This window comes from Myotis nattereri, assembly GCF_964212035.1.
Source record: "Myotis nattereri genome assembly, chromosome: 2".
Lineage (NCBI taxonomy): Eukaryota > Metazoa > Chordata > Mammalia > Chiroptera > Vespertilionidae > Myotis > Myotis nattereri.
The window spans coordinates 81,894,365-81,915,328 of record NC_138076.1 but is presented as its reverse complement, the minus strand read 5'-3'; the positions used below and the strand labels follow the sequence as shown (position 1 = coordinate 81,915,328).

General features: G+C 43.3%; 3 protein-coding genes and 1 long non-coding RNA gene across 4 annotated transcripts in view; 2 read left to right on the top strand and 2 right to left on the bottom strand.

Moving 5' to 3' along the window:
• Positions 1-4,164, top strand: part of ELF1 (E74 like ETS transcription factor 1) — a 125,354-nt gene extending 121,190 nt beyond the window's left edge. The window contains exon 9 of the mRNA XM_081082536.1: positions 2,167-4,164. Coding sequence (XP_080938662.1) covers positions 2,167-2,767 — 601 coding nt within the window. The 3' untranslated portion in view covers positions 2,768-4,164. The remainder of the gene's footprint in view (positions 1-2,166) is intronic.
• LOC308512861 lies at positions 1,765-17,596 on the bottom strand. Its single transcript, XR_013995487.1, has 3 exons — positions 17,458-17,596; positions 10,541-10,668; positions 1,765-2,726 (listed from the first exon to the last, which is right to left on the bottom strand). It is a non-coding gene; the product is annotated as an uncharacterized lncRNA (long non-coding RNA).
• On the bottom strand, positions 10,771-12,182 carry LOC308512860 (rRNA-processing protein FCF1 homolog). Its single transcript, XM_081082540.1, has one exon. The coding sequence runs from the start codon at positions 11,498-11,500 to the stop codon at positions 10,898-10,900; it is 603 nt and encodes a 200-aa protein (XP_080938666.1). The 5' UTR covers positions 11,501-12,182; the 3' UTR covers positions 10,771-10,897.
• A 553-nt stretch (positions 17,597-18,149) lies between the features above and the next one.
• SUGT1 (SGT1 homolog, MIS12 kinetochore complex assembly cochaperone) overlaps positions 18,150-20,964 on the top strand; it is a 63,232-nt gene continuing 60,417 nt past the window's right edge. The window contains exons 1-2 of the mRNA XM_081082538.1: positions 18,150-18,260; positions 18,356-18,413. Of these exons, the coding sequence (XP_080938664.1) occupies positions 18,223-18,260; positions 18,356-18,413 (96 nt within the window). The 5' untranslated portion in view covers positions 18,150-18,222. The remainder of the gene's footprint in view (positions 18,261-18,355; positions 18,414-20,964) is intronic.

Here is a 20,964-nt window from a genome sequence, read left to right as displayed (position 1 = left end):
TGCTGGCTCCTAACCACTCGCCTGCCTGCCTGCCTGATTGCCCCTAACCACTATGCCTGCTGGCCTGCTCGCCCCCAAATGACCCTCCCCGCCAGCCTGAGCACCCCCAACTGCCCCCCTTGCTGCCTGCTTGACCCCACCTTCCCTCCCCACTGGTCTGCTTGCCCCCAATTGCCCCCTGCTGGCCAGCTCACTCCAAATTGCCCCCCCCCCCCCGCTGTCCTGATCACCTCCAACTGACCCCCACTGATGGCCTGCTTGCTCCCAACTGGTCCCCCTGCTGGTCTGCTTACCCACAACGGCCCAGCCTTCCACCAGCCTGATCACCCACAACTGCCCTCCCCTCTTGGCCTCTAACTGCCTCTACCTCAGCCCCACCACCATGGCTTTGTACAGAAGAACGTCTGGAAGGTCTCCCAGTCTAATTAGCATATTACTCTTTTATTAGTATAGAGGCCTGGTGCATGGTGGGGGCCAGCTGGTTTGACCTGAAGGGTGTCCCAGATCAGGGTGGGGGTCTCGCTGGGGTGCCTGGCCAGCCTGGGTGAGGGGCTGATGGCTGTTTGCAGGTTGGTCAAGCCCCCCCAATGGGGCCCTCACCCCATGGGGGTGTGGCCAGCCTGGGTGAGGGGCTGAGGGCTGTTTTCAGGCTCGCCACACCCCCTTCAGGCTGGGGGTCCCCACTGGGTTGCCTGGCCAGCCTGGGTGAGGGGCTAATGGCTGTTTGCAGGCTGGTCAAGCCCCCCAGCAGGGACCCTCACCCCATGATGAGGGGCTGATGGCCATTTTCAGGCTGGCTACGCCTCCTGGTGACCCAAGCTCCCAGCATCTTTTTTTTTCCCAGCCCCTCCTTGAGCGGAGACCAGGGCAGCCTGGAAGGAGGTATCTGAGATTTATTTATCTTCTATAATTGATACTTTGTAGCCTTGAGCAGAGCCCAGGGCAGGCGGGAAGCTTGGCTTCCTCCATCGCCGGGGGCAACCCAAGCCTCCTGCTCTCTCCAGCTCCTGGCCGCTGTCATCTTAGTTGGGTTAATTTGCATACTCACTCCTGTTTGGCTGGTGGGTGTAGTGGATTGGTGGAGTGATGGTTAATTTGCATGTTTCTCTTTTATTAGTTTAGATGATAGGAACTTAAAATTCATCTGATAATTCTTTTTTTTTTTTTTTTTAATGCTGGCTCCTTCTCATTTATTTTCCACTTAGTGCAAGGCACATGGTTAGGAGGTGTTAGGCAGGCTTGCATGTGGCTTGAGTAGTAAAGAGTGGGCCTCTCTCAACTTCCTTTTTGGTGTTTTGCTGTTTTGATATAAAAGAACCCAACTGCTGCTGCTTGCTGCAGCCAGCCTAGTGAACGCCCTGATTAAATAGCCAGGTATTGCAAGGTAGGGTGAGAGGAAGGGGGATGGATGAGGAGGGGGAGGGGCTCCAAGAGCCTAGCGCCTCTGGAAGTCTGGTGGCTGGTGGTGGCCACTCAGGTGGAAACGGACGGGACCTGCCGATGGAGGAAGGGACTGCGGAAGATTGGCTGGCCATGGGAGGTTGGGTGTGGGAGTGCACTGACCACCGGGGGCAGCTCCTGCGTTGAGCATCTGCACTGACAGTGGTCAGTGCACGTCATAGTGACTGGATGACTGGTTGTTCAGTCATAACGGTTGCTTAGGCTTTTATATATAGAGATGAAGTTTGGTAATTATAGATGAGCACTTTGATGATGTTATTCTTCAAATATTAAAATAATGAGAGTGATTTATACATTTGTTTTAAAATTCCTAATTTTATTTCAAGCAGTTCACACATAAATTTCTTGCCAAACATTTTGACATCTTCCTCCTTCCCCAACAAAATTGTTTTCCTATTTGTGTTAATGTGGCACTTTTTTTTTTTTTTTTTTTTTTACCAGATGCTTTCATAGTTAATGGCCTGAATTTGGCTATTTAATAAGCCTTGGGTTATTTAATTTTATCTAATGGTATTCTTGGGTATTTCTGTATGTACAGTGTATACTGCAGAGTCTGGCATGATGTTAATTATGTTGTGATGGAAATATGGGATGTAGCATTTGAAATACGTAACTCTTATTTTGTCAAAATGACTTGTCAATGTTAATGTTTTAAATGATGTAGAATATGGTAATTTTCTCACTTTTATTCCTTAATCTCAATAGGACTATACAGGCTCCAACCCAAGTTCCAGTGGTCGTGTCTCCTGGGAATCAGCATTTGCATACAGTAACACTCCAGACAGTGCCAATCACAACAGTTATAGCCAGCACAGATCCATCGTCAGGTGCTGGGTCTCAGAAATTTATTTTACAAGCCATTCCATCATCACAGCCCATGACAGTACTGAAAGAAAATGTTGTGTTACAGTCTCAGAAGCCGGGCTCTCCTCCTTCGATTGTCTTGAGCCCTGCCCATGTACAGCAGGTTCTTACTAGTAATGTCCAGTCTATTTGCAATGGAACCGTCAGCATGGCTTCATCCCCATCCTTCAGTGCTACACCCGTGGTGACATTTTCTTCTCGCAGTTCACAGCTGGTTGCCCACCCACCTGGCACTGTAATCACTTCAGTTATCAAAGCTCAAGACACAAAAACTCTTACCCAGGAAGTAGAGAAGAAGGAGGTCGAAGATGATTTGAAAGAAGACACTGAGGAAACCAATCAACAGCCACAGCCTTACGTGATGGTGGTTTCCAATTCCAATGGACTTACTTCTCAGGTAGCTATGAAACAAAATGAACTGCTGGAACCCAACTCTTTTTAATTAAAATTCCAAAAGAATTATGGATGATTGTTTTTTAATTTAACATTTCCAATTGAATGCAAACTACCTGATTCTAAGACGAAATTATAAAGATGTTCCTTTTTGTAGTTTTTAAAAATAATAAGAGTTAGTCTTGACTTTGTTAGATGAGGGAGGAAAACCAAAGTGTTTCTCTTTGTTCGCCAAATGTTTCAGAATTCAGTTGTGAAGGAACAGGCATTTTATACTATGAAGATATTCTTTTGAGATTTTTTTTCAGTTGTTATATCTTAAGCATTTTTAAAGTTGCTTTTAAAATTTTACAATGTCTGATCTTTTCTGATTCTGTTGTAAATACAGTACTTAAATAGAAGACATCAGGAAACTTATATAGGAACTATTTTCATTCCACTTGTGTAAGTTAAGTCTTGACTCTTTCAAATGCAAGACACCTATTTTATGCTTTGTTAAAATTATGATTTCACTAGATTGACTTTTAGTTGGCTGCACAGTATATTGAACTATGAATGTAAAATATAACATTAAAATTGAAATATGCCCATGATGATGGCTGAACCTGTTTCAGAAGCAGGGTAGTATGAAAGCATCAATCTAAGAGTGGCTCTCCTAACTAGTTTTATAACCTTGGGCAAGCCACTGTTCTTTCTGGGCTTCCGTTCTCTGATGAAAGTAAGGAATACATTTGGATTAGACTAGATTGTCTTCAATTTCCTTTATAGTTCTAAATTTATGATTCCAACTCTTATATTTTAGAATTATTATATCAATTAAAACATCAGCTTATTTCCTAATGTAAGTATAGTAAAAATATTGCAGAAAAATAAATGGCCCTAAAAATTAAATTTTCTACTACCTGTAAGATTACTATGAACCTGAATTCTTCATGAACTCTTTAGGCCCCTGTGCACTGTGGCCCATTAGTAAACATACATTGCTAAGTGCTAACTGATACACCGCTGTTCTGAGAGAGTCTAGACTCTTCCTTAAAAGCTCAGAAAACAACCAAGCATTGTGTTAATCTGTTTGAATGATCAGTTGCTATAAAAGCACAATTGCTTTATATTTTGGATCTTTTTAAAAATGAGTGTGTGGGGGGGAATTGCATACAAAGATAATATATATATGTATATCTACGTTTCTGAAATAAATTTTAGATTACTTTTCAACTGTAAATAGTGTACATTTAATTTCACAAGAAAAATTGTTTTCTGCCTATTTTCTAGTATAGGAAAGATAAATTTTTGTAGATGAAAAAAATCATTTTTCTTTAGAGGTCTAATGTATGTTTTCATATTACAGAGTGACTTTGTATTTAAACAAAAATTTAAATTTTGGAATCCTCTAAACATTTTTGTATCTTCAATTGGTTTATTATTAAATAAATCATATGAAAATTCTCATGTTTTCAAGCAAATGTTTCTTAAGAACAAATACACAGAAAATGTTGCTAGTTATAGTGTTAGTAAATGCTCACGTAACAAACTCCATTAGTCAGAATTGCAGAATGTCATTCTCTCCTTTTTCCTTTCTGCCTTGCCAAATGGCAGTTTCCAGACATCACAACAAGTTTCCTAATTCTAGTTAGAAATTAGACTTTAATTATAACAGAATATGAGAAACAGAAAATATAGGAAAATTTCAATCCTATACCTCTATATCCAGAAGTTACTTTCACTAATTAATTTTCTCATGCCAGGTAATATTCTTCCAAAATATCATTTTAAAAGGAGCATTCTTATCTCTGAAGGATCTCAATGAACAAGCCATTCTGAGTTTTCCCAGTTTACTACCCTTCGCTCATGCCCTTTTCTTCTTTTTCCCCACAATTTTCCACTCTTCATCAAACTTAGTATAAAAACACTCATGCTTAACCATTTCTTTGAGTCTTCATTTCCTTACGAAGGCTCCCATGTCACATAAAACTTGTGTTAAATAAATTTGCATTCTTTTCATCTTTAATCGGTTCTTATCAATTTGATTTTTAGGCCCAGTTAGGGACATGAAGAAGGGTGAGGAAAAGTGTTTTCCTCCCCTGGAACTCTCTCTAGGCATCCATCCCTTAACATAATCTTGTCATACTGAACTCCTGAATAGGGGCATAGCTCATTCAGTACTTGGCCTTTGAATATCAAATCATTGATTCAATATGTATTTATTAAGGAGAAGCACTTGTGATGTTACTGTCACTATCCTTAATCTATAACCCTGCTGCTTTCCTCACTTTCCATTCATTCTTTAACCCTTTTTAGTATTGCATTTGCCCTTACTATTACCCTGAAATTACTGTTGCAAAGGTCTCTAAATAGTAATCAATTTCCATATTGGTAGACTTCTATCGTTCTCTTCCTTGTTTTCTCTAGCATTTGACCTTTTATAACTCACTCTTGAAATTCTCTATTGTCTTCACTTTAGTACCCAACTCTTTCCTGTCCTCCTCCTGCCTTCATAACTGTTCCTCTTGAGTTTCTTGAGAGACATTTTCAAAGATTGGAGCTGCCTTTAATTTTATCGAATGGTCATTGTTCTTATTCTCTTTGCTTCACTTTGTCCCCTCCAGTCTATTCTCAATGCAACAGGAGTGCCGTTCCCTGAACACCCTAAGAAGCCATCTCTTCACAGTTTATTGGCTAGATTGGTCATATACCCCTTAAACTAATCGCTGGCCAAAGAAACAGGATTATCATAAATGACTTAGTCATGCGTTGGAAAGATGGACAGCAAACAAAATTGGGGGTCCATCGTAAGGAATAAGGGTGGAGTGATACAACCTACTATCACCCATACACATCATTCTTCTATACATACTGGTACACTTTCAGAAATGTTCATGCCTATGGGAAACATGTATTTCCCAAAGAGAGATCAGCCAAAGGCTCAATTACTTGATCCATTTTCATGACTAGGATCATCAAGGTGATGTGCAAGTCCTCTTTTTCAAATCAGCTATGGCTCCCTAGTTTATTGTCCTCCACAAACACATCTATCTAGTATGAGCACTAGGAAGAATACTTTCCAAGTCTTCTCAGCTTTAGAATACACTACTTGATGGTGTAAGTTTGATGCCCTGTTTCAGGGTCCCCATTTTCCCAGCATTGCGTTCTTAGTGCCTTCCATTCTGCCTCCTCTACCCGGCTTATTATACTACCAGTTTGGGTTCTTAGTCATTAACAATAATGATGGGTTCTGGTTTTCAGAATTTTATTAGAAGAATACTGTATAGCTCACAGAATAGACAAGAGGACTAGAATCAGGGTCAATCTGAGTCACAGCTAGAATCAATTGCAAAACTATACTGCACAACTGGTCTGGAGAGGAATTCGTAGCCACTCTTGTCAAGCATTAAATACTGACTTTTGGCCCTGGCCAGTGTGACTCAGTTGGTTGGGTATCATCCTGTGCACAGAGAGGTTGCTGGTTTGATTCTAGGTCAGAACACATGCCCAGGTTTTGGGTTTGATTCCCAGTGGGGCGCATGCAAGAGGCAGCTGATCGATGTTCTGCTCTCACATCAATGTTTCTTCTCCCTCTCTAAAAAACCCAATAAACTATTCTTTAAAAATAAATGAATACTGAGTCTTGTACCCCTTTCTCTACTGCAACAGGAATTTTATTTTTATGTAGAGAAAATTAACCAGAGTCATTTTTGATGCATTGTGTCGATTAGCTACTAATTTATGTGATTGGCAGAATCTAGGTCAAGTGTCCAGGCCTTTAACTCTAAGGGAAGTTGAGAAAGCGAGTTCAACTTTTCAACTAGTTTGGCTTATTAGCTTCTATAGAAGAAGATGCTGCAGTGGGAACTAAAATTTAGGGAATTTTCCCCCAACATTGAAGGGGACTTAGATTCTTTGCTGCCTAAACAGAATGATCAATCTCCTCTGTAAGGGCAAATCCAGATTTTTGGGACCTGAATCTACGCAATTTGGTGGTTGGGTGGGTAAGGAGGCCTTATTTAGGAAAAGCACAAAATTAGAATACCAAATTAGAGGGTTTGAATCAGTTTATGCAAATGAACAGCTCTAAGGCTGTACTTTTTAACTCCCTGTGCTCCCTCTATTTTCCAGACCTCTGGGTTTGCTGTTACTCTGCTTGGCACAGTTTATTTCATTCTATTTGGCTAACTCCTTCCTGTTCCTCAGGCCTCAGCTTAGACATTACTTCCTCTGAGAGCTTTCTCTGAGCTCTTAAAACCTTGCCACTGCTGTCATGAGCCCTTTAATTTCTCCCAATTGGGCACATATGACACACTAACTGCCTGCTGCTATGTGTTATTCCAACACTAGATTATAAAGAGCAAATGTTATACTCATTTTAGTGCCCTCAGCCCCAAGTGTAATATCTGTACATAGGTGCTCAATACTCATGAAATATGTAACTATACTACATACTAGAGGCACGGTGCATGAATTCGTGCATGGGTGGGGTCTGGCCAGCCCCGCTGATCAGGCCTGGCTGGCCAGGGGGAGGGGATATGGGAGGTTGGCCGCCAGCCCCACCCTCTGGTTGAACTCCTGGTTGAGGGGACAATTTACATATTAGCCTTTTATTATATAGGATTCTCTTTGCCTATTTTCATGCTCGTGTTCTCATATTGCTAAATACTATCTGTATTATGCTGAGCCAGCTCAGCCAAGGGTTCCACAAGCCTGAGTGAGGGCGGTGAAGGAATGCAGAAATGACAAAGATGCCGTCACCGGTTTGGCTCAGTGGATAGAGCGTTGGCCTGCAGACTGAAGGGTCCCAGGTTCGATTCCGGTCGGGGGCATGTACCTTGGTTGCAGGCAGGGGTGTGCAGGAGGCAGCTGATTGATGTTTCTCTCTCATTGATGTTTCTAGCTCTCTATCCCTCTTCCTTCCTCTCTGTAAAAAATCAATAAAATATATTTTTAAAAAAAAGAAAGAAATGACAAAGAGAATAAGCTGGGTCCAGGTGGATCTTCCTGTACCTGGCTGGGGCCACAGAGAGAGATCCAGAGGCAAGCTGAGCCTTTATTTTATAGCCAAAGGTAAACAAGGTAGTGGTCACCATAGTTACAATGTTCTTGAGCTTCACTTGTTTTGGCAGCACTTGCTGCATCTCCCTCAGCCCATTAGCTTCCCAGATAATATCTAGGGAGCATCATAAGGCCAAGCCTAATTATGCTAAGAGGACTGTGCCCTCTAAGCTGGGACTTGTGGCTTTGCCAACAGGTCAGTCCGAGGCTTAACCCTATACCCGCGCCCTACACTGTATGCTGATGATTATTATCAACTTTTACTCAGCAATGAACTTGTTTTAAAAACGTCTTTTTTGACCTATAATTGACATGCAATAAACTGCACATATTTAAAGAGTACAAACTCATGAAATCACTGTAATCAAGCAGTGAAGCTATCCATATATTTGGAGAGCCTTACCCTAAAAGTCTCCTTGTGCTCCTTTGTAATCACTCCTTTCTTGCTGTTCCTCCCTGCTCTTGGCCCATTCCACCACTCAGACAACCACTGATCTGCTTTCTGTCACTATATATTAGTTTGCATCTTCTAGGATTGTATGTACATGGAATTAAACAGTATGTACTATTTTTATCTAGCTTCTTTCACTATCATAATTATTTTGATACTAGAGGCTCAGTGCATGAGATTCGTGCACTGGGGGGGCGGGGGAAGGGGGGAGAGGTCCTTCAGTCCGGCCTGCGCCCTCTCGCAGTCTGGGGCTCCCTGTGGGCTGTTAGACATTCTTAGCTTTGCTGCGAAGGTGGGCTCCTGCCCACTGCTGCTGCACTCACCAGCTGTGAGCCCGGCTTCTGGCTAAGCTACTCCCCCTGTGGGAGCGCACTGACCACCAGAGGGCAGCTCCTGTGTTGAGCGTCTGCCCCCTGGTGGTCAGTGTGTGTCACAGCGTCATACCTCAGTCTTTCTGACATTAGGTCGATTTGAATATTAGCTTTTTATTAGACAGACTAGAGGCCCAGTGCACAAAAATTTGTGCACTGGCGGGGGGGGGGGGGTTATCCCTCAGCCCCACTTGTGCCCTCTCACAGTCTGGGACCCCTCGGGAGATAATGCCCTGCTGGCTTAGGCCTGCTCCCAGGTGGCAGAGGGCAGGCCCAATCCCTAGGTGCCTGCTCCGCAGCCCCTGGTCAGGCTCAGAGCAGGGCTGACTGGGGAGTTGGGGCGCCATCCCCTGTCATGCACAGAGCAGGGCGGATCAGGAGGTTGCGATGCCACCCTCAGTCATGCTCAGGGTAGGGCCGATTGGGGGGTTGGGGTGCCGCCCCCTGTCACACTCAAGGCAGGGTAGATGGGGAGGTTGTGGCGCCACCCCGTCACGCACAGAGCAGGGCCGATCAGGGGGTCGTGGCACCACCCCTGTCACACACAGAGCTGGCCGATCAGGGGGTTGGGGTGCTGCCCCCTATCACACACAGAGCAGGGCCCATCAGGGGGGTTGGGGTTCCGTACCATCACACACAGAGCAGGGTGGATAGGGAGGTTGTGACCTCGCCCTCTGTCACACACAGAACCGCAGGGCGATCAGGGGATTTGGGCGCTACCCCGTCACGCTGCTCCAAGGGCCAGAAGGCCTCGCGGCTCCGCTTGACACCAGGGCAGTGAGGCCTCGCTGCTCAGCTGATCCCGGTGCTGGGAAGCCTCATGGCTCCACTTATCCCAGGCTGGGAGGTCTAGCAGCTCCGCTGATCCCGGTGCTGGGAAGCCTCGCGGCTCCGCTTGACACCGGGGCAGTGAGGCCTTGCTGCTCAGCTGATTTCAGTGCCAGGAGGCCTTGCAGCTCTGCTGATCCCGGGTTTGGGAGGCCTCGCGGCTCCACTGATCCCGGGTTCAGGAGGCCTTGTGGCTCCGCTGATCCCAGGCCGGGAGGCATATTACGCTTTTACTATATAGGATAGAGGCCTGGTGCATGGGTGGGGCCGGCTGGTTTGCCCTGAAGGGTGTCCCGGATCAGGGTGGGGGGCCCCACTGGGGTGCCTGGCCAGCCTGGGTGAGGGGATGATGGCTGTCTGCAGCTAGTCACACCCCCTTCAGGGTAGGGGTCCCCACTGGGGTGCCTGGCCAGTCTGGGTGAGGGGCTGAGGGCCGTTTTCAGGCTGGCGGGTGACTGAAGCTCCCAACCTCTCTTTTATTTCTTTTTTCTTTTTTATTCTGGGATTTTATTTACCTTCTATGGCTGTCACTGGAGCTGAGAGCAGTCTTTAGCTCTGAGGCTTGGCTCCAGCTCTGAGACCTCGACTGCTGAAAGCAGGTTTCTGGACTTTGTTTATCTTCTGTATTTGAAACTTTGTTGCAACTCCAGCTCTGAGATCCCGGCTGACTAAAAGCAGGTTTCTGGGGTTTTGTTTAGCTTCTATATTTGTAACAATGTTTCTTAGAGAGCAGCTCAGAGCCCAGCAGGCAGGCGGGGAACCTAGCTTCCTCCGTCACTGGAGCAAGCAAGCCTCCATGTTCGCATCAGCTGCCTGGCTGCCGACTGCCATCTTGGTTGGCAGTTAATTTTCATATCTCGCTGATAAGCCAATGGGAAGGGTAGTGAAGTTACGACTAATTACCATGTTTCTCTTTTATTAGATAGGATTTCATCCATATTGTAGTGTATATCATTCCTTTCATTGCTGAGTAATATTCCATTACATGGATATACTATGTTTTTCTATTCACTTGTTGATGGGACAATTTGATTGTTTCTCATTTTCAGCTATTAGATTAAAGCTGCTATAAATATTTCTGTACAAATCTTTATATGGACATGTATTTTCATATCTCTTGGGTAATTACCTTGGAGTGGTCTGGCTGTGTCATATGATGTATCATTTTACATTCCCACCAGGAGTGCATGTTTCTTCCAGTTGCTCCTTATCCTCTCCAACATGGTCAGTCTTTTTTTTTTTTTTGTGAGCAGTCATCTGATTTATAAAAAGATGTAACAAAATTTTAAATGAAACAAAATATCATTTTCAAAACAACATCAAAATTATTTTCAAAACACCACCAAAGAGTGAGTGTATTTAACTGTTCTCAGCTCATAACAGCAAATGTGTGAGTGGAGCAATATTGCATGTTGTAGCATGTTTAATAAACCTGCAACAGAGAAATTTGGTTGAAGGAAAGCAGAGAAACTTTGTCTTTTAAGTATTAGAATCGAGGGGCTCCATAATCATCTGGCATCCGCTCAATGTTGTACCTATGGTTAGAAATGTACATAATGGGAACTCCAGGGATCTTCCTGATTCTTCGTTTAAAGTCCCAGTCAACTGTGGCCACAATATAACACTTGTGCTGAGTTACTCTCTGTACTAAGCAGTCATCTGCATAGGTTCCTTTGTGTGTGCATGGTAATCGTTCAAATCTTGGATCCTTGGCGATCCTTAGAGCCACTCGATACTTCTGCCCCAATTTCTCAATTTCAGCCATTACACAGTCAGTTATACAAGGGATACACTTGGCATAGAGACAATCCATCATTGACTGCACTAAGTCCAGTTTGGCCTTAATGGAAAAGTTGATAAAGTTGGTATCAACCAGGATGTGGTAAGGTGGGCCTAGCTGTGTGTTATATTGGAAGAATAAGCAGGAGGGGTGTTGGGGGACTTCTCTTTCTTTGAGTGCACTGGGATCTTTCTTTTCTTTCTTTTTAGGTTTTAATCTATCCTTTTCTTTAAGCCTCTGATCTCTGAGACTAAGCATTCGCTTCATGGTCGCATACTTCCTTGTTTTCTTTTGCTTCTCTGTGTTCATGCTGCACTCTTGTTTCTTCTGGAATCACCGCCCCATGGTCAGTCTTAATTTGCATTTTTCTAATGACTTATGATTTTGAGTACCTTTTCATGTGTTTCTTTTCTGATCCATATATCTTCTTTGATGAAGTGACTGTTAAATTTTTTTTTGCCCATTTTAAAAATTCTATCGTTTTTTTTTATTACTGAGTTTTGAGAAGTCTATAAATCCTGGATACAAGTTGTGGGGAGCCGCTATAGGGTTAAGCCTGGGACTGACCTGTTGGCAAAGTCACAAACAAGTCCCAGCTTAGAGGGCACAGTCCTCTTAGCATAATTAGGCTTGACCTTATAACGCTCTCTAGATCTTACCTGGGAAGCTAATGGGCTGAGGGAAGTGCAACAAGAACAAAAACAAGTGAAACTCACAAGAACCGTGTAACTTTGGTGACCACTACCTTGTTTACCTCTGACTATAAAAACAAAGGCTCAGCTAGCCTCAGGATCTTTGTCTGTGGCCTCAGCCAGGCACAGGAAGATCCACGGAGACTAAAGAGAGCTCAAGAGTTCTGAACACTGTCTCCGTGTAAAACATTCTTCGTTCTTCGCCGACTCCATCCACACCTTTGGGAACCCCTGGACCCCCGGGGTTGGCCCCCGACAACAAGTGTTACTGGTTCTAAGTTGTGTGCCTGACACTTCAAAAAGCTAAAACTCAAAACATCAATCTGGAATAAGGAGAGGTTTATTGATCATGTAGGCGCCAACCAAGAAGATGGGACATCTAGTCCTCAAATCCATATTAAGAAAGTAGAGAGTCCAGGCTCCTTTTATGTTAAGGGAAGGGAAAATAGGAGAGCTGTTGTTGTAAAAACTCAAGTCCCAAGCAGAATTCCTCTAATGATTAGCATGTTTAAAGCAGAAGCTGTTAGCCTGAAGGTCATGGGAACTTAAAGAAGATGAACTCAGAGACCACGCATTTCACTCTGTTACAAAAACTCTTCATCAGATGTGATTCGCAAATATTTTCAAAGTACCAAAACTTTTAAAATTTTGGTAAAGTCTAATTTACTAACTTCTTTTATGGTCATAAAAGACTTGGCTTTTGGTGTCATGTCTATGAAATCTTTACTTACTCCAAGGTCACAGCAATTTTCTTTCCTCCATAAGTTTTATAGTTTTGAGTTTTACATTTAGGCCCAAGATCCATTTTGAGTTAATTTTTGTATGGTGCAGGGTATGTTTGAAGTTCACTTTCTTACTTTTGTATATCCAAAAGTCTAAAAAGAGTATCCTTTCTACCTGGAATTACCTTTGGACTTTTGTTTAAAATCAGTTGTCCATACATGTATGGGTCTATTTATGGACTCTGTTCTATTGATTTGCCTATCTTTGTGCCAATACAGAAGGTTGATGTGTTGGAATCAGGTAGTGTTAGTTATCTAAATTTCTTCTTTTACAAAGTTTATTTGGCTATTCTAAATTTTTGGCATTTTCATTTGAATTTCAGAATCTGTTTTTTTCAACTTCTACAATGAAAAAAAACCTCAATTTTGCGTGAGATCATGTTGAATCTATAAACCAATTTGGGAAGAACCAACATGAGTTGGTCTTTGGACTCATGAACATAAAGTGTCTCTCCATTTAAGTGTTCTTTACTTTCTCTAACCAATGTTTTGTAAGTCTCAATGTATACATTTTGCAATGCTGTGTCAGATATATTTTTCAGTACTTAACATTTTTTATGCTACTGTAAATGTAATTTTTTAAAATTTCAAATGGACTGTTTAATTTTCTTTCCTTTAAATCTTTCCCTCCTATTTTATTGAAGCATAAAGTACACAAATCTTAAGTGTACAACTTGATAAAATTTTATATCTGAACACACTGATATAAGTACATTCCAGCATCCAAGATGGTTCCCTCATAGCCCTTTCCACCTAAATCATCCTCTGATGCCCCTCAAAGTACTTTAAAAAGAAAAATTGCCCAGCTGGTGTGGCTCAGTTGTTGAGCAATGACCTATGAACTATGAGGTCATGGTTCAATTGCCAATTAGGACACATGCCTGAGTTTCAGGCTTGATCCCCAGTGGGGGTTGTACAGGAGGCAGCTGATCAATGATTTTCTTTCATCACTGATGTTTCTCTCTCTTCCTTTCCCTTCTCTCTGAAATCAATACAAAGATATATATTTTTTTTAAAAAGGAAAAAGGAAGCCCAGGAGATAGCACCAGAAAATAAAGCTATTCAGGTAGGACTGCTGAAATTCAAAAGATAAAGGCATAGAAAAATAGAGAAGTCAGCATATGAAAAAAATGTTTGCTTAATAAGGAGTTCAGTGATGCTTAAATATTACACATTGATGTATATAAGCAATAAGAAAATTTAAGGGGTTTTGTCTATTATTTAGGATCCCTACTGTTTCCTAATATTTACTTCAGTTCCCCATTGTTTTACAGTTTAGGAATACTGATATTGGTTCACTCTTAATAAAAGTGTTACAAAGTACAAAAAAAGAATTAAAAATATGAGGATATTGTAAGGAGCCTCTGGGACAACTTTAAGTGTACCAACATTCACATTATGGGGTACCAGAAGGAGAAGAGAGAGAGCAAGAAATTGAAAACCTATTTGGAAAAATAATGACAAAAAGCTTCCCTAACCTGGTTAAGGAAATAGACATATAAGTCCAGGAAGCATAGAGTCCCAAAAAAGATGAACCCGAAGAGGCCCACACCAAGTCACATCATATTTAAAATGCAAGAAGGTGTGTGGGAAGTGATCAACCAAAGAACTTGTATATATATATGCATAACCCATGGACACAAACAATAGCTTGGTAAAAGCCTGGGGTTGGGGCAGTCTAGAAATGGTCAGTGGGGGAGGGGGGTAGGAAGTGGGTACATATGTAATACTTTCAACAATAAAGATTTAAAAAAATTAAAACAAAACAAAACATCATCTCCCTAAAACCCTGTAATCATCCTTGACTCTCCTATTTGCCTCACACACCATATCTAATCTACTATTAAAACCTGCCAGTTCTAACTTCAAAAGAAAATTTAATTAATTAAAAATAAATAAAATGCAAGAAGGTAAAGACAAAGAGAGAATTTTGAAAGCAGCAAGAGAAAAGCAGTTACCTACCTACAAGGGAGCTCCCATAAGACTGTCAGCTGACTTCTCAACAGAAACTTTGCAGGCCACAAGGGATTGTCACGAAATATTCAAACTGATGAAAAGCAGGGACCTACAATCAAGATTACTCTACCAGCAAAGCTATCATTTAGAATCAAAGGATAAAGAGTTTCCCAGACAAAAATGAGCTAAAGGAGTTCATCACCACCCGATCAGTATTACATGAAATGTTAAAGGGTCTTCTTGAAGAACAGAAAACAATATAAATAATAAAATGGTAAAAAAATATAATAAAATGGTAAAATATACATTATCAACATTTAATTATTTTAAATGCAAATAGATGAAATGCTCCAATTGTAAGACATACAGTGGTTGAATGGATAACAAATAAGACCCTTTCATATGCTGTCTACATATGCTGTGTCAGATGAAAAGATACACACAGACTGACAGTCAAATATCTTACAGAAGATATTTCATGAAATTGGAAATGGAAAAAAAAAAGCTGGGGTAATAATACTTATATCAGACAAAATAGACTTTTTAAAAAAGGCTATAACAAAGACAAAAAATGACCCAGCCATTTCATTGTTGGGTATTTAATCAAAGAAATCCCAAACACTAAATCAAATAGACTTGTGCATTTATATGTTTACTGCAGTATTATTTACAATAGCCAAGATGTGGAAGCAACCTAAGTGCTCATCAATAGGTGAATGGATAAGGAAGAAGTGGTGCATATATACAATGGAATATGACTCAGCCATAAAAAAAGAATGAAATCTTGCCATCTGCAAAAACAGGGATGGACCTAGAGGGTATTGTGTTGAATGAAATAGGTAGGGAAAGACAAATGCCATATGATTTCACTTCTGGGTGAATTCTAAAAAGCCCCAAAATAAACCAACAAGCAGAACAGAAACTGACTCATACATAGAGAACATTTTGACGATTGCTAGTGGGGAAGGAGCTTGGGGAGGATGGCAAAAAATGTGAGTGGATTAATAAGTACAAATTGGTAGTTACAAAACAGTCATAGGGATGCAAAGTATAGCTAGGGAATATAGTCAATAATATTGACACTATGTATGGTGTCAGATGGGTACTACATATATTGGGATGATAATTTTGTAAGTTATATTATGTTAATCACTCGGTTGTACACCTGACACTAATATAATATTGTACATAAACTAATTGAGAAATAAAAAATACTTAAAATGAATTTACTGGGGGATATGGCAAATGATGGTGTTTTTTAATAAGACAGAATCAATTGGATATCCATGTGGGGCGAAATAAACCTTGATTTCAACTTCCTACCTTTCACAAAAATTAATTTGAAGTAAATCAGACCTGGATATGCATGGTAAAATAATAAAGCATCTAGAAGAAAACAGAATTTTCTTCATGGCCTTGGCATGGGCAAAGCTTTAATATATACGATACAAAGAGCATTAATCATAAAAGATCAACAAACCCAGAAAGTTTTAACTTAAATATTTCTGTAATTGTTACCTTCCTCTCCATCCTTACAACCACTGAGCTATTTATGAGTCACTTTTGCCTGTGTTAGAGTCCAGAACAAGCCACCCCAAGATGTTCCTTAGTGGTATGCAGATTACTTTGAGGTAAAGGCAATTTTAGCTTCAGGCTCAAGAGAAAATTCTGCCCTCTTCCCCCAAGTACCTAGAACTTGAATTAGAGGCCTTGCTTTTGAGAGATTATCAGCAATAACTTCTTTTGACCTACCTACTATATCAGAGATAACTTCTTTTGACCTATCTAGTATAGGGCAGGGCAAACTACTAACTACTGAATGTCCATTTTTATCATCCTGCAATGACCTTTTGAAGTCCCCAAGGCACCTTATTTCATCCCTAGCTCAGGATGTCTTATATAGCTCAATCCTCCTTTCTATCTCTGAAACTGTAAGGTATGCATGGTCTGTGACTCATGTATGTGATGTTTCCATGCACATAATATTAAATTTGATTTTCTCTTGTCAGTCTGCCTCCTGTTAATTTGATTTAACCAGCCAAAAGAACTAGAGGAAAGAAAGGGGCATTTCCCCCTTCCCCACCCCTGTAAAACAGCAATGGTCTCCCAACTGCTGATCTCTTATTCCCTTTAATCATTCTCCACCCTCCTCCCACTTTGGCCTCATGGGTGGCGGTGGGGCAGAGGGAACCCCTTCAATCATTCTTTTAAAAAAAGTTTTTTATTGATTTCAGAGAGGGAGTGAGAGAGAGAGAAATAGAAACCTCAATGATGAAAGAGAATCATCCCTCGACTGCCTCCTGCAAGCCCTCTACTGGGGATCGAACTCTCAACTGGGAATTGAGCCAGCAACTACCTCCACCTGAAAGAGAGTTCACATTATAGTTTATAACGCAAATCCTATTCTGGATTACCTTTTCCAATTCCATCATCAACTAATTCTAATTCATCTTTTGAGTCTCATAGACTTCCACATCTTTGAGGAATCCATTCCTAGACCTTATATTCCCCTAAGTGACCCACCTTGCTATCACATGACTAGTCCCCTTCTTTCATTTTACCACTTACAACAGCACTGGTTTAAGTTTCTGGAGGGCATTAACATCTTTGAGTCCCAGAGCTTAGTTTAGATTTTGGGTGTACTAACACTCACGTTCATTTACTTTTTGTCTCTACTGGCTGAGCCGCTTACTCCCACTCCCTCTTGCTCCTCCCACCCCTGGCCGGAGTACTTGCTGGAAGCTTCTTCTACCTGATCTGCCAGCGACAAAGACCGGGGAGGGAGAGCCTAACCGACTAGGTTGGAAAGTCAAGCAGCATTGAGACTTCAGCCCACCTTCTTCCTTCCAGTGCCTTCCGCAGGAACAGGGTTTTCTTCTTAATCTGGGAAGCTAACTGGGAAGGAAACCTGCGCCAGTGCCGTTCAGAGGAATGGAACAGTGCCCTTACACCGGAACCAAAAGCCTTCGGTCTGTAGCCTCTGCGGGGCAGAACGACTTCCGGCGACTTCTTTAGGGTTCCCAGCGCAAAGATCCTGGGAGTGACCCGCTGCCATCCGGGAACTTTCACATAACAGCAAGTGACGTCACGGGGCACGAAAGGCTAGTCTGTCTCCAGTAACCAGGAGAGCTGTGGTGAATTGTGACAATGGAGCTCGATGTGGCTTGTTATTAACAGGCATTTAAACGTCCCCAAACGCCACACGTTCCCGAGCGATGACAGTTTATTACCAAAGTCCTTTTAAGCTACTACCCCAGAGGCATCTGTCAGAGTGCGGGCGCGTGGCGTAAGAGGGCCAGCCGAGGCCTCCATTACCATGGCTGCGAGGGGCGGGGAGTAGGAGTGCTGGTCACCAGAAGGGGGCTGGGCCGGGAGACTGGGTCCTCCAAGGTCCCGGCGAGCCCCGCGCCTGCTTTTCGCCTTCCTCCCCTTCTTCCCTCCCCTCCGGTCCGCTCCCTCCGCGGCACGCAGCGTGGCTGCTCGTTGGCTACGTAGAGCGGAAGCTCGGTTGGTGTCTCTCCAGAAGTTTCCCCCTCGGGCGGCGGCGAAGCTGGTAACCTCCGTAGTAGCAGCTGCAGCAACACAACATTGACTAGTAGAGATGGCGGCGGCTGCAGCTGGACCTGCAACAGCCCAAACGTACGTGTTTTTTCTTCTTTTTGCTATTTATTTTCATCCCCTGCCCCCCTTCCCTGGGTTAGCGCGCCCTGCTGAAGTCGTTGCTTTCTTGGCAGGTTTTGCCGGAGCTTCTCAGATGCTCTGATTGACGAGGACCCCCAGGCGGCCTTAGAGGTGAGAGAACCCGTCCCAGCCTCCTCTCCTCTCCTCTCCTCTGGGGATGGCGGCGAACCCCGCCTCCTCCAGCACATGTCTTCCTTTCTGGGGCCGTGTGTGCTGTTTCTGCGGTGTTTCAGCCTCGTGCACAGAGTCAGCCTCCTCTTCCTCGCTTCTCTAGTGGCTCCGCTAACCCAGACCCTGTTCCTGCCCCTCCCATTCCTAGACCGTTTCTTCACCCTCGCAGGTCTTTAGAAAAACGTTGTCTGTTTCTGTAGTTGATATCTCTAGTTGACCGTGAAGGGTTTATTTTTTTTTTAAAATGACATCTGACTAGATGAAGAAGTGAAATCCAAGCTTGATGATATTTAATTCGTTTTTTTCGTTTGACAGTCATCCTTGCCATGCTTATGTCCCAGGCGATGTGCAGAGTGTATATGCCCTGCCACTGTTCATTATTGACTCATTTGTGTATTCCTCAAAACAATATTTTTTTGGAGTTGATGTGTGCGAGGCGCCGACTGCTAGTGATTTAAGTCGTATTTATATATTTAACTGACTTAAAAAAGCACTTTGTGTTTGTGTGACGTGAATGGCTATAAAGCCATAAGAGAAAGTAAAAGGGCAAGAGTTAAATAATACAAAGTAATAAAGAGAGCCCAAGCTAAAGATACACGAGGCAGTGGGTCACAAAATTGAGCCAGGGGTTCCTTGCTTTGAAACACCAGGAGAAGAAACGAAACCCTGTTCTCTTGTTATACTCTAACATACCTAAGGTTAGTAGTTTGAGGCGAGAGAATCTTTTTCCTACCTATAACTTCTGAAAATAATTTGCCACGTGGTAGTAGAGCCTTTCTGAGGAGGTGAGGTTTGAGCAGAGACCTAGGGAATGAGCTGGGAGCTTTGGAGTAAGCATTCCAGGCAATGCTGAGATTCTGATGTAGGAATGAAGCTGGTTTGTACAAGGAGCAGCAAAAAGGCCCATTCGACTAGAGAGGGGTGAAAACAGCAGGAGATGAAGTGGAAAGGAAACCCGAGCTCAGTCCCTTAGTGCCTCTTAGACCAGCATATGTATTTTCTGAATATGAAGGCCTTCAGATAAAGTGGTTGATTAGTCAGTTGTACTATAATATTTCCCAGTGAGGCCTCTGGGGTCAGTAGTAGAATCATGTTCAGGAGGTACGAGAATTTCTCTCCACCATTCCTTATGTCAGCTAGATAGTTATTTTCAGAATTTGTTATCGTTCTCTTAGGTTCAGAGCCTCCTTTGGAAAGTTGCTTTTAAAGGATATTGATGTCTTTATCTCATTTGTTTTGCTTTTTTTATTGTTAATCCTCACCTGAGGATATTTTTCCCATTGATTTTTTTTTTTTTTTTTTTTTTAGAGAGGGGGTGAGACAGAGAGAGAAACATCAATGTGAGAGAGACACATCAACTAGTTGCCTCCTGCATGCACCCCAACTGGGGGTGGGGATGGAGCCTGCAACCGAGGTACCCTCCTTGACCAGAATAGAACTCGAGATTCTTCAGTACACAGGCGGACGTTCTAAATACTGAGCCAAACCGGTTAGGGCTTATTTTACTTTTTATTTTTTTATTGAAGTACTAGAGGCCCGGTGCACAAAAATTTGTGCACTGGGGTGTCCCTCAGCCTGGCCTGTGCCCTCTTGCAGTCTGAGACCCCTCGGAGGATGACCACCTGCTGGCTTAGGCCCGCTCCCCATGGGATTGGTCCTAAGCTGGCAATCAGACATCCCTCTGGCAGCCCGGCAGCCCTCGGGGGATGTCCACTTGCCAGTGGGGAGCAGACCTAAGCTGCAGTAGGACATCCTTAGCGCTGCTGAGGAGGCAGGAGAGGCTCCCACCACCACCGCTGTACTGGCAGCCATCAGCTGGCTTGTGGCTGAGCAGAGCTCCCCCAGGTGAGAGCATACTGACCACCAGAGGGCAGCTCCTGCATTGAGTGTCTGCCCCCTGGTGGTCAGTGTGTGTCATAGTGACCAGTCATTCCCAGTCTTTCTGCTATCAGGGTCAGTTTGCATATTACCCTTTTACTATATAGGATAGAGGCCTGGTGCACAGGTGGGGGCCAGCTGGTTTGCCCTGAAAGGTGTCCTGGATCAGGGTGGGGGTCCCGCTTGGGTGCCTGGCCAGCCTGGATGAGGGGATGATGGCTGTTTGCAGCTGGTCACACACCCTTCAGGGTGGGGGTCCCCACTGGGGTGCCTAGCCAGTCTGGGTGAGGGGCTGAGGGCCATTTTCAGGCTGGCCGGTGACTGAAGCTCCCACCCTCTACTTTTTTCTTATTCTTGGTTTTATTTACCTTCTATAATTGAAACTATGTTGCCGTCACTGGAGCTGAGAGCTGGCTCCTGCTTGCTCTCAGCTCTGAGGCCATGGCCTGCTGAAAGCAGGTAACTGGGGTTTGTTTAGCTTCTATAATTGAAACTTTGTTGCTTTCGGAGCTCAGAGCCGGGCCATGGCAGGCGGGGAACCTTGGCTTCCTCCATCACTGGAGCAAGCAAGCCTCCTGCTCACTTCAGCTGCGTAGCTGCCAGCCGCCATCTT